Source organism: Dendrobates tinctorius, unplaced genomic scaffold (genome assembly GCF_039654945.1).
Source record: "Dendrobates tinctorius isolate UK_male_01 unplaced genomic scaffold, ASM3965494v1 ptg000265l, whole genome shotgun sequence".
In the NCBI taxonomy this organism is placed as follows: Eukaryota; Metazoa; Chordata; class Amphibia; order Anura; family Dendrobatidae; genus Dendrobates; species Dendrobates tinctorius.
In genome coordinates, this window is record NW_027361932.1 from 10,496,267 (window position 1) to 10,510,397 (window position 14,131).

Here is a 14,131-nt window from a genome sequence, read left to right on the forward strand (position 1 = left end):
GCATTCAGCAGCTGAATAAATATCAAGGGAAAGACCAGGCATACCTGCCTTTAGGTGACCTAGCTGCCCTTGATTCCAAGCACCTGCCGTCTGTTCTGGATGTCTAGTGACGGCACATACGCAATGACGTAATCACGAACACACCGGCATGTATGTGCCACTGGCCATTGCCAGGACACCAGAAGTGAAGTGATTGAAAATGAATAGGGGGGGACTGCAAAAGATGAAGTTAGCAGGGGACTGCAAATGATGACGTAAGGGGTGACACGGGTCTGCAAATGATGAAGTGAGGGAGGGGACGGCGGACGGCAAATGATAAAAGTGGCTATTTATAGTTAGTGGGTGCACAGTGGTGGATTACAATTTATATTTGGAATGGTGGGTTGCATAAAAACTAATTATATATTAATGGTGGCTGCACATCTGTATTCAGCTGAATAGAAAAGAAAGTGAAAAAGTAGTGGTGAATGTGCTCTGGAAGCCGTGCTCTATATAACTGTGTTATTTTATGTAGAGACGAATCCTGTATGGAAGAAGTGATGGCGGTCTGCACTGGATGAAAAAGACAAGCAAAGTCGAAGGACTTCAGCTAGAGACCTCACTGGTGAGTCAGTGTGTTATCTGTACACAGAAACTATATACTGTATACTATGTACAAAGCTCCTGTGTATAATGTCACTGGTGATCCCTGTATTACCTGTACACTGACACTATATACAGAGCTCCTGTGTATAATGACAATTGTGGGTTTTTTAATTAATGATCAGTATTGTAGTATTTGGTCACTATGTTATGGTAATAAGTGGTCTGGTCATGGTGTGGCTGTATTTTTTCCGTGTATGTGCTATTTACTCAGTCACTATGTGATGATAATATGTGGTCTGGTCATGGTTTGACGGTATTTGTTCCTTGTATGTGGTATTACTCAGTCCCTATGTGATGGTAATATGTGGTCTGGTCATGGTGTGGCGGTATTTTATTCCTTGTATGTGATATTCGATCATTATGTGGTGGTAACATGGGGTTTGGTCATGGTGTAGCGGTATTTATTCCTTGTAAGGTACTCGACATGGAAGCGCACACCACTGATAAGGTACACAACACGGAAGCTCACTTCACTGATAAGGTACACGACACAGAAGTGTACACCACTGATAAGGCACTCAACACGGAAGCGCACACCACTGATAAGGTACACGACACGGAAGCGCACACCACTGATAAGGTACACAACACGGAAGCGCACTTCACTGATAAGGTACACGACAGAAGCGTACACCACTGATAAGGTACTTGACACAGAAGCGTATATCACTGATAAGGTACACGACACGGAAGAGCACACCACTGATAAAGTACACGACATGGAAGCGCACACCACTGATAAGTTACATGACACAGAAGCGCACACTACAGATGAGGTACATGACACGGAAGCGCACACCACTGATAAGGTGCTCGACATGGAAACGCACACCACTGATAAGATACACGACACGGAAGCGCACACCACTGATAAAGTACACGACACGGAAGCGCACACCACTGATAAGTTACATGACACAGAAGCGCACACTACAGATGAGGTACATGACACCGAAGCGCACACCACTGATAAGGTGCTCGACACGGAAACAGACACCACTGATAAGATACACGACATGGAAGCGCACACCACTGATAAGATACACGACACGGAAGCGCACACCACTGATAAGGTACACGACATGGAAGCGCACACCACTGATAAGGTACACAACACGGAAGCTCACTTCACTGATAAGGTACACGACAGAAGCGTACACCACTGATAAGGTACTTGACACAGAAGCGTACACCACTGATAAGGTACACGACACGGAAGCACACACCACTGATAAAGTACACGACACGGAAGCGCACACCACTGATAAGGTGCTCGACACGGAAACGCACACCACTGATAAGATACACGACACGGAAGCGCACACCACTGATAAAGTACACGACACGGAAGCGCACACCACTGATAGGTTACATGACACAGAAGCGCACACTACAGATGAGGTACATGACACGGAAGTGCACACCACTGATAAGGTGCTCGACACGGAAACGCACACCACTGATAAGATACACGACATGGAAGCGCACACCACTGATAAGATACACGACACGGAAGTGCACACCACTGATAAGATACACGACACGGAAGCGCACACCACTGATAAAGTACACGACACGGAAGCGCACACCACTGATAGGTTACATGACACAGAAGCGCACACTACAGATGAGGTACATGACACGGAAGTGCACACCACTGATAAGATACACGACACGGAAACGCACACCACTGATAAGATACACGACATGGAAGCGCACACCACTGATAAGATACATGACACGGAAGCGCACACCACTGATAAGATACACGACATGGAAGTGCACACCACTGATAAGGTGCATGACACGGAAGCGCACACCACTGATAAGGTACACGACATGGAAGCGCACACCACTGATAAGATACACGACACGGAAGCGCACACCACTGATAAGGTACACGACATGGAATCGCACACCACTGATAAGGTGCATGACACGGAAGCACACGCCACTGATAAGATTCACAAATTCATTAAGTGGTGTTCGATTTTTAATGAATTCAGTGCATCTAAGGCTACTTTCACACATCCATTTTTTGCTGTCAGGCACAATCCATCCAATATGGAAAAAGACGGATCCGGTGTAGTTAGGGGAAAAACTGATGCAATGGATCCGTTTTTTAGCCGGACCCAGAGACAGAGAGAGAGAGAGAGAGAGACAAATGGTCTGGGCATGCTCAGAGGAGAAAAACTGAATGCGGTGGCCGGATTTGTCTATTGACTTGCATTGTACCCAAGAGCCGGTAGCGTCGCATCCGCGGCTGTCCGTTTTTTTCGCTGGACAAAAAAAATGTTACAAGACGCGTTATGTCCGGCCACCGGAAACCAAATTGTAGACGGATCCAGAAAAAAACGGACGAAACGCAAGCACATGCGGCGCGATCCGGCGCATGTGCTAGTCAATGAGAAAAAAACACATCTGGTGAAAAAAACGGATGCGTTTTTTAAAAGACACGCCGGATCCCGCCTGACGGCAAAAAACGGATGCGTGAAAGTAGCCTTATCCCTCATCAATGAATCAGAGTCCATGTCTCTACCACAGCATCACTGTTTACATTATTCCTGTACTGTAACATCATGGTGTGAATTATACCCATTGAACGTTGTGGCTTTACCTTGTGTATAATGTTGTTGTTATGGTCCATAATTCTGTACGGTGACCATGACTGTCACTGTAAGTCATCACTTTATGAGAACATCTAAAAACTTATTCAAGTAAATGTTGTCTAGGACATTGTTACATAAGGCACATATTTATTATCGGTCAAAAATAAAATCTCATCAAACAGAAAGTATGTTTTACATAATCAAAAATACATTCAAAGAGTGCTGGACAGAATAATTATAAAGGTCTGGGAGAGAGGGCTAAGAGAGGTCAAGACATGAGGCCCCAATTCATTATTTGCGATCTATCTAAATCATTTTTCTCTCTTTGTTTTCTGGTATTCGCTGCTGTTTTTCACGCCATATTCTTCAAAATAGGACACGTAGTTCATAAATTTGGAGCAAAAATAAAAAATACTCTTTATTTTTCTCTTTAACCAGTTTTTGAGACTTTAAAGCACAAAAAGTGACAAATCATTTAAAAGTCACCAAAGTGTGCCAAACTGAAAACTCTGCCAGAAACCTTACTCCAGACAGGGACTAGAATGAGATGTGCCAAAAGAAATGCGACGTTTGGGAAAAGTTGCATTTTATGAATCAGTCTAAGGCGAGAGACATATGGCCATATTTCCTCTCATCCGAGAGAATCAGGCCAGTTATGCAAATGACACTGTTCAAACTCTGATCAGAGTATGATCAGAGTGTCAGCATAATGTGATCTGATTCTCTCTGATGAAAGAATCTGAGCACACTGTGAAGAGAAGACGGCGAACAACATTTCTCCATCTTCTTCATTGTGCCATGGAAATTGGATTCATTAAAATGTCATTTGAGTACAGTACAATGAGTTCCGTGGTCTCATTGACTTTCATGGCCGAGTGTGATCTGATAATCGGTTCAAACTTGGACATGTTGCGATTTTTCATCAGACATATGTGAAACCCCGCTAACATTGATTCGAGTGTAATCCGATGTTTTGATGGAAAATAAGGTAGTGTGAGCGAGCCCTAAAGCATCTGGATGAGCAAAGTTGTAGAGGAAAAATCAATAAAGACTTAAAAAAGAAAGACAAGTTAAAAAATAACTCAAAATGTATAAAGAATAAGGCGCAAATACTAAAGTCACTAAAAATGGGCAAATTACTGCAGAAAAGTGGACAAACAGCAATGATGAATCGGGGCCAAGGTCTTATTGCTTTATAAACCATTAATGCAGCGTCATCAACAAAATGCAGTTCAGTTCTGGACAACAGTTCACAAAAATAATGTCTTACTACATGGAAAAAAATCAGACTATAATAGTTAATAGTTTTCATGTATCTATCTTCTTCATCCATTTGTGTTACCATTCAGCTTAGATAAGTTTATTATACATTGCAATTGTGACATTAAGTGAAAATAAAGGAAAAACCTTCTGCTTTTGGCACAGACATCTGGGTGTCTCCCTGATGACTTCTCCCCACTTGGCCTAGCAAGAGTGAGAGATGCCTCCCTGCTGACTTCTCCCCACTGGGCCTAGCGAGAGTGAGAGATGCCTCCCTGCTGATTTCTCCCCACCAGGCCTAGGGAGAGTGAGAGATGCCTCCCTGCTGACTTCTCCCCACTGGGCCTAGCAAGAGTGAGAGATGTCTCTCTGCTGACTTCTCCCCACCTGGCCTAGCAAGAGTTAGAGATGCCTCCCTATTTGTGTAGATGGACCAGTGGCGTATCGTCAATAGTAGCAGACCACGTGTCATGGTTAGGACATGGCTAATGTCCTGTTCTGACAGGGTTAACATTGCCGGCCTCTCTTTGGACCTGGGAGGGGTATTTATGCTCACTCCATACTGGCATTCTCTGTCAGTTATACTGCTATTCTGGTGTGTCTGACCCCTGGTGTGTGTTTACTCTGCATTGTTTGTTTGCTTCCCGTGTATGACCCGGCTTGTTCCTTCACTTTGTACTCCGTCTCTCGTTTTTGGTACCATTGTCTTTTCTGGTTCTGACCTCTTGGCTTGGCTATCGTTACTCCGTTACAGTTTACCCCTATTGTACCGTCTAATACCTGTTCTGGTTTTCTGATCTATTGCTACGTCCTGACTATTCTTTCTGTCTAAGCCCTTTGGTACTGTCCTGCTATCTCATGCTTTGACCCAGCTTGATCTGGTGTCTGTCTCTGTCTATGCTCCTTGGTAACATTGTCCTGTAGTTACCCTTCTAGGAGTTTCCCTGCAGCTCCTAGCTCTGTGGAGCTTAGGCCACGCCCCCAGCAGTCACGTGATTCAGGTCCTGGAGCATGCATTGTCACCACTGCTGCTCGCTCCGCAGGTATCTTTGTGCACAGTCTTTGTACTCAGGACACGCGCCCTGGCTCAGTGAGCAAGTGCAGTGCGGTGTTCCTGACACCACGCAGTTGCTATGGGGCCCGGAGAGGTGAGGGGGCCCGGATGGGTGAGGGGGCCTGCGACGGCCGATGCGGTTTGGCAGCTGTGCTGTGCTGACACAGTACTAACTCCTTTAATTAAATTCCTGGTCAGCAGTTGGCTGAAGTCTCTGGCTGGATTTGCATAAGAATGCCACGCTTCCTAGCAGCCAGAGAGGTAGCAGCACACGTGCATTGCAGGAAGCAGAAGGGTCTCTGATGCTGATGGGCTACTTGTACAAGGTGATGTGTTATAGTGAAGGGTCCTGTCTGCATGTGTAGGCTCTGTCAGTGGTGGGCTGTGCTTGGTCAGGATGTAGCAGAGCGCTGTGTGTTCCCCCTGCAGAACATGAGCTCACAAGAAGGAGTTAAGATGTTGCTCCTTGGGAGGAGGGAGGAGACCCAGCCGTCTGTCAGGAGGTGGATGAGGTGTGTGAAGGACTTTGGCTTCCTCCCTGTGAATTGTGACATAACATTGCTTCTTCAGTAGTGATGTGTCGTTCCTGAACGATCCTATTCAAAGAGCCAGCTCCCTGCTGTGAACGAAATGAGCCGGCTCTGCAGGGAGAACAGCAGAGTTTTTGTTTTTTTTTCTGGCGCCTGGCAGCTTCAGCTTAGTGAAGCCTGACTGTGACTCATTTGGGGGGAGGAGCGGTCAGGAGAGGAGGAGATGTGGAGTTGTGGGCTGTAAATAAATGCACGTGAGTTAACCCTTCAGTCCCAAATATATCCTGCCAGTTCCTCCATGGCATATATGGTATGTGACTATGTGTAGTAGGAGGAGGGACTCAGCACATTGTTTGTCATCATCATCTGCAATGACCTGTGCGTTACCTTTAGTCCCAAATAAAGATATACTTCACTGTCCCCTCATACATGGCATATACATACAGTATATGGTATGTGCAGGAGGAGAGGCTCAGCACATTGTTTGGTATATCATCTTCTCATAGTGTTAGGCCTGGTTCACATTGCGTTAATGGCCCTGTGTTCAACGGGATCGTTACATAGCGGCACTAACGCACCCATTGGCCGCAATGATACTAACGCATCCAAACGCATGATGCGTTACTTCATGGCGCACCCCCAAATGCTGCAGACCGCGTTCCATGGTGCCTCTTGAAGTAACGCATCATGCCGGTTTTGGATGCGTTAGTATCACTGTGGCCAAAGGGTGCGTTAGTGCTGCTATGTAACGGATCCCGTTGAACGCAGGGCCAGGAGGATTCAGGACAACACTACAGGGAGGAGGATAGACGACGTCAGTTGTTGCTGCTAAGGGCTCATACTCACTTGCGAGAGAGTCGCGTGTTTCTCGTCTGAGTCTCTCGCATGTAAACCTGGCACCTCCACCAGCACTGGGACTGAAGCATGCGGCTATATGTATTTCTATGCAGCCGCCCCCTCCAGTCCGAGTGCCGGCGGCAGTGCCAGGTTTCCATGCGAGAGACTCACACGAGAATCACGCGACTCTCTCGCTAGTGAGTATGAGCCCTTAGGGTAGGGTAAATAATGTAAAGTGATTTTAGGTAAAACCTGTGGAGAGATCTAGGTCCAGCTCCAGTCAATATATAGAGTTCAGCTGGTTTCACACGTGCATATTTTGGCTGCACACGGATCCGTTTTTGTCACCACTGACTTTCAGTGGTGACGGATGGGACTTGCATGTGCATCCAGTTGTCACCGTTTTCCCACAGATCTGTGTCTGCATATTTTTTCAGATTCACAAAAACGCAACTTGTTGCAGTTTTGTGTCATCTGAAAAACACGCAGGCACAGGGGGACGCACGGATCCGTGGCTACACATCTGGAGTTAACATGGAGCTCTATGGAGCACGGATCCAGGAGAACACGGATCCATGTGCATCGATCCGTTTTGCAGCACTGAGCATGCTCGGAAGCGAGGGATGTGCTGTATGGGAAAGTGATGAAACTGTATGGGAACAGACTGCAGACATAATGTAGACTACGTCTGTATGCTGATCTGTCATACAGTGATCTTTCCTGCCTCACGAGAAGAGCTTGTGCCCTATGTTACAGTGTGGAAATGATAATAAAATGTATTGGGAGCATGTATATAACATGGGGGCGCCTGGTTAGGGGCTGTACGAGAGGGGCTGTGTTCACACTAGTGTTTTGGTACGGTGTGTTGTGATGCGTAGCAATCATGATGCATCCTGATCCAGATTACATGCTAACATAGATAAAGAAGGCAATTAAGCATTAAATGCTACAGTACGTCCAGCTGTACAAGAAATGGGACCAAATGTGAAAAAATAAACATCAGGAAGGGAAAAAAAAATGTGAAAATGAGCTGATTTTCCTGAGTAATGAGCGAAGAGCTGTAATCAGCAGAACGCAATGGCGATTAAACACTAATTGGATGGAGGACAAGCGATGCTGCCGGAGAGGAGATAGCACTGTGCTGCGCTATGACTCTGGGGCAGGATTACAGATGTTTGCAAGAAACTAAGTCATATAGAGGATTAATGTGTGGGCAAGAATGCTTTAACCCCTTCTCGCTGACAAAACGTATACTTGCATCCTAGATATGATGATCATGCCTTTTGTCTGTTTAGAACACCCCTGGGAGGTGATGGGAAGACAGTGTAGTTCTTGCCATTTAAAATTCCTTTATGTATCACTCATCATAGTGACCTATTGTCATTCAATCTGATTCTGGGGGGGAAAAAAAACTTAAAGGGAGTCTGAACACAAAATGACTGAAAGTACAGGTGCTCAGTGCACCCTTGGTGAGGCCAGTCTAGGGCACCTTCTGTCTGCTTTCTATCTAGCTCTGCCAAGGGTGCACTGAGGACATATTTGGTATCAGCAGTCATATTGTGCCAACAGATTCCATAATCGCTGGTCTTATTGTAGACAGCTTAACGAGGTTGTCCTGCTTAATCTTCCATTTTGACTTTTACAAGGACTATATCAAATTGGATGTGTTTTACTTTTTCTTTTACTCAAATGAGAAAAAAGTCAAAGACTAGCTATAAAATTAATTGTTTGACCTATAACATGCATGCCTGGCGTTAAGAGCACCTGTTGATTTTTTTTTTGGGGGGGGAGGCCCATTCAGACTTTTGCTATGGGGCCCCATGATTTCTATGAACGCCCCTGAGATGGACAGACCTGTTAGTCTATCGATCCAGGTAAGAAAATGCCAGTGAGTAGCCACCTAGATGGCTTTTTCTCCTTGTCCCTTTTATAAACTGTATTTTCTATGAAATGCCGCATCATCTCCGAGTAAACAAATGCACCAATGCAGCATGTCCCTGTTTCCTCCTGCCCGGCAGCAGGAATCGCCCGACCGGTTCCATATTAAAGAAACAACTGTTGTGTTTATAATACTGTAATACGTGAAAGAATCATGGGTATATGGCCCACCACTTGTCTAGCTTTATTCTGTACCCATGTAATTTGGCAGCATTTCTGTGCTCAATACCTAAAACTGAGCCACAAATTACGATATGTTGTCCATTGTTGTGTATTATACCCACTATATATACTTGTCTTTCTAGGATAATACCCACAATAACTGCTATAATCATCGATATTGCTATTTTGATGTAGTAAAAGTCCAGTAATCTTACACCCCAAATACAAGGTGATCACATAATTACATTATATTGGATTGATATTAATCAATTTAAAAATCAATTCACCATTCTACTCCCCGTCCTCAGCAGTTTGTTCACTATTGATCCAATTGTATTTTGCTCATTTTCAATCTTTAGAAGTCACCAAATTTCATTTCTTACTGAGTTTGGATCTCCTAGACGGACCCTTACATTACCAGATCATCAAGAAACTCAAAATTAGATATTTTTTTCACAATTTTTCACAAACACTCGACTGTTGTGGATGTTTACAGGCCATCGGGTGCAGAACTAAAGGAGTCATACTGTATTTCATACTATTTCCTCAAGTCCTGTCGTAATTGCATAGTGGGATGTTGTCATAAGTGTAGGTTTCTGAGCTCTGCTGCAGTTCCTTGGCTGTTCTTCTTGCTTCCCTTGCAATCTTCTGGAAACGACGCAAGGAGAGAATGATAAAGATTAGCAGAATGCCTTGTACTACAATAAAGATAAAGAGGCAGAGCTGGGATATCACAGCAAGGTTGCAGTACCAGTATTGACAGGTGGTCACAAGTTCATCTTCTGTTAGGAACATGATAACTCTCCCTTCAAGGGTCTCGGGAGATGCACAAGTCACGTCTCTATACAGGCCTCTCTTCTGCTGTCCTTGCAGCCAACTTCTCAGATAAAGGATGTCACAATCACAGTGCCAGGGGTTATGCTTAAGATAGACCTCACGCACATTTGGAAGGTGGTCCAGAAGTCCATTAGGAATAGATAATAGGTTGTTCTGGTCCAAACGGATCACCTGAGTGGTAGTAGGAAAAGAGGCCGGCAGGGTACTGCTGGTAAGGTCTTTATAGCTGCAGTCCACAATTCCAGAAGTACAACTACAGGGAGAAGGACATCCAAAGACCACTGGAAGCAAACAAATTATCAGGAGCAATAGCCACAACCAATGCATCGTCCTCCTCATCTTGTCTGAAATGATAAAATGTCTTGGTCAATAACAGTTTAAATTATTTCCATTATTTAAAAATAAATAAAATAAAAAGTAAAATAGTTATTTGTATTAATAATATATAATTCAAAATCTAATAAAATCTTAAAAAGGATTTAATAAGATGGTTTTCATCTCCAAAACTATTCTGAACAAGTAGGTCTTTCAAAAAGAAGTCCAGCAGTATCTTTACATAGACAGTCTGTTATTGAGAAAGCAAGATCTGAAGCCTCTGTCACTCCAGCTCTATTCCCCACCCATCACCACCTCCTCTTGCTTGACTGACAGAATCTATGCTGTGTGACTTCAGGCAAAGCAGTCATCAGTCAAGCAGGAGGAGGTGGAGCTGGGCGGGAAATAGAGTCAGGGTGACAGAGGCTTTAGATCTACAGTAATTCTTCAGCCACATTTGCATATAAAATTCTCAGTGACGGAGGAACAGATTGGACTTGTAAAGGTACTGCTGGACTTGTTTTTGAAAGTGCTACTTGTGCAAATAAATAATTTGGAGTGTGAAATCCTGCTGACAGATTCCCTTTATTCTTTTCCTGGATGCAGCCTGATACAGAATCTGCGGCACACTGTCACATGGTAATTGAAAAGTATGACATGAGCGACACAGAAAGAAGAGATAAATGTGGCATACAGTGCTGAAAATGAAACTATCTCAGGAGAAGAGATGTAAGAGATGCAGTCATGGCAAAATCAGGTCTAAAAACTTTACTACTAACATGGTGTACAAATGAACATTTTATATTGTGTACCACAAATATTCCTTTAAAGCATTCTCTCACCAGCAGATATATTTTTACTAGTATAATCCTGTGAAAAGAGTTGGTGCAAAGTACACATTCACATGCAGTTTTATAGCGGTTTATGGGTGTACCTAGATGCAGAGCTTACATTTTTTTGAAATTTTTAGCAAACACACGTTCAAGAATATGTGAAAATTCAATTTTTCATACTGACAAAATTTGTTTTTATATTGAAACATACACTACCGTTCTAAAGTATACTGTCACTTAGAAATGTCCTTATTTTTGAAAGAAAAGCACAGTTTTTTCCAATGAAACTAACATTAAATGATTCATAAATACACTCTATACATTGTTAATGTGGTAAATGACTATTCTAGCTGCAAACGTCTGGTTTGTAATGCAATATGCTGATAGGTGTATAGAGGCCCATTTCCAACAACTTAAGTGTTCTTATGGTACTTTGTGCTTGCTATATGTGTAAGAAGGCTAATGGATGGTTAGAATACCCTTGAAAACCCTTGTGCAAGTATGTTAGCACAGCTGAAAGCAGTTTGGCTGATTAGAGAAGCTATAAACCTGACCTTCCTTTGAGCTAGTTGAGAATCTGAAGCATTACATTTGTTAGTTCCATTAAACTCTCAAAATGACCAGAAAAAAAGAACTTTCATGTGAAACTCAACAGTCTATTCTTATTCTTAGAAATGAAGGCTATCCCATGCGAGAAATTTCCAAGAAACTGAAGATTTCCTACAACGGTGTGTGGTACTCCCTTTATAGGAGAGCACAAACAGGCTCTAACCAGAGTAGAAAGAGAAGTGGGAGGCCCCTCTGCACAACTGAGCAACAAGACAAGTACATTAGTCTGTAGTTTGAGAAATCGACGCCTCACAGGTCCTCAACTGGCAGCTTCATTAATAGTATATGCAAAACGCCAGTGTCAACATCTACAATGAAGAGGCTGGCCTTCAAGGCAGAGTGGCAAAGAAAAAGCCATATCTGAGACTGGCTAATAAAAGGAAAAGATTAATATGGGCAAAAGAACACAGAAGGAAGATTAGAAAAAAATTTTATGGACAGATGAATCCAAGTTTGAGGTGTTTGGATCACACAGACAGGGGCGTATCTAGGGGGGGGGCAGCCGGGGCAGTTGCCCCGCGCGCAGCCAGCAGGGGGGCGCAGTCGGGCCGCCTAATGCAGCGGTCCGCAGTGTCCTCCCTGGCGGCTGCGTTCTGCCGCCCCCCCAGCCTGGGAGTCGGCGGTTCTCTGTGTCAGCTGTCAAGCTGACAGCCGGCTCAGAGAAGGAGCGCGTGCCGGCTCCAAGGGAACAATTGTACTGGCGTCTATACAGACGCCAGTACAATTGAAGCTCTCAGGGGCGTATCTAGGGGGGGGGCAGCCGGGCAGTTGCCCTGGGCGCAGCCAGCAGGGAGGCGCAGTCGGGCCGCCTAATGCAGCGGTCCGCAGTGTCCTCCTTGGCGGCTGCGTGCTGCCGCCCCCCCGGCCTGGGAGTCGGCGGTTCTCTGTGTCAGCTGTCAAGCTGACAGCCGGCGCAGAGAAGGAGCGCGTGCCGGCTCCCAGGGAACAATTGTACTGGCATCTATACAGACGCCAGTACAATTGAAGCTCTGACCGCCGGGCCAGAGCGACGTCAGCATCGTGATCAGGTCATGTGATCACACTGCTGACGTCACTCCCCGGCACCCAAAGCAAACGCTGGTGGTAAGTGTGCTCCTCTGTGGAGCTGAAGAACCACCGAAGATGGGAGATGAGGGGGAGTTAATGAGTGGAGATGGGGGGATTTGTAGAGGGGATGGCGGTTAATGTGTGGGGGTATTTAGAGTGGGGATGGGGGTTAATGTGTGGGGATGCCATGGGGTTAATGTGTGGGGGGATTTGGAGTGGAGATGGGGGTTATTTAATGTGATGGGGGTTAATGAGTGGGGATTGGGTTAATGTGTGTGGGGGTTAATGAATGGGGATGGGGGTTAATGTGTGGGGGTTAATGAATGGGGATGGGGGTTAATGTGTGGGGGTATTTGGAGTGGAGATGGTTATTTAATGTGTGGGGGGATTTGGAGTGGTGATGGGGTTAATGAGTGGGGATTGGGTTAATGTGTGCGGGGGTTAATGAATGGGGATGGGGGTTAATGTATGGGGGCGTTAATGAGTGGGGTTGGGGGTTAATGTGTGGGGGGATTTGGAGTGCTGATGGGGGTTAATGAGTGGGGATTGGGTTAATGTGTGGGGGGATTTGGAGTGGGGATGGGGGTTATTTAATGTGTGGGGGGATTTGGAATGGGGATGGGGGGTACTTAATGTGTGTGGGGGATTGGGGATGGGGGGATTTAATGTGTGGGGAGATTTGAGGACACAAAATAAAGAGTATGTATGAGGAAACAGTATGGGGGATTGGTGCAGACAGTATGGGGAGCGAATGGGTTAATGTAAGTGGACACAGTATGGGGAGTCAGGGATATGTGTGAGCAGACAGTATAGAGAGTGAGGGGGTAAATATATGAGGAGACAGTATAGTGAACAGGTGGGATGCTAGAGGGGAATAGTGTGAGGCGACAGTATATTGCAGATATTTTTATTTAGGAGCATTATAATGACACTTCTATCTTTAAGGGGATCGTGTGGAGATTTGCTGCAGAAGACCGGAGAAGATGGAAGTCTACAGAGACGAGATGTGGATGAGAAAACTCATCATGGGGTGTAGAAGAAAAGGTGACTGACTGCAGAGACAACGTCATCTATAAAGTACTTGGATGTAAATATTATTTGTGATACTGACTAATTCTTATGTTTTTATGTGTTAGGAGCATTATAGGGGTTGTCCATGTTTGTGCTGAGTCTGCAGACATTCTATGTGACTGCAGACTTCTGAATTCTCACAGTGCTCACTGAACGCTGTTAGGATTCTCTTGTGCCGGTAATTTACATACATGCGGTCACATGCTGACTACACATGTGTGGCCTCACTCAATGATAATGAACACAGCGAGGCCGGGCACGTCTAGTCAGAATGTGGCCAGAAGTATATAAATCACATGCTTGTGCTGACATGACTGTACATCGGCAAGGGAGAATCCTAAAAGTGTGCAGTGCATTCGTTGTGGGAATTCAGAAGCTGCAATG

At 44.9% G+C, this 14,131-nt stretch overlaps 1 protein-coding gene across 1 annotated transcript in view; it reads right to left on the reverse strand.

Moving 5' to 3' along the window:
* Nucleotides 1-6,828: 6,828 nt before the first annotated feature.
* GP1BB (glycoprotein Ib platelet subunit beta) overlaps nt 6,829-14,131 on the reverse strand; it is a 39,028-nt gene continuing 31,725 nt past the window's right edge. The window contains exon 2 of the mRNA XM_073559082.1: nt 6,829-10,216. Coding sequence (XP_073415183.1) covers nt 9,582-10,211 — 630 coding nt within the window. The 5' untranslated portion in view covers nt 10,212-10,216 and the 3' untranslated portion in view covers nt 6,829-9,581. The remainder of the gene's footprint in view (nt 10,217-14,131) is intronic.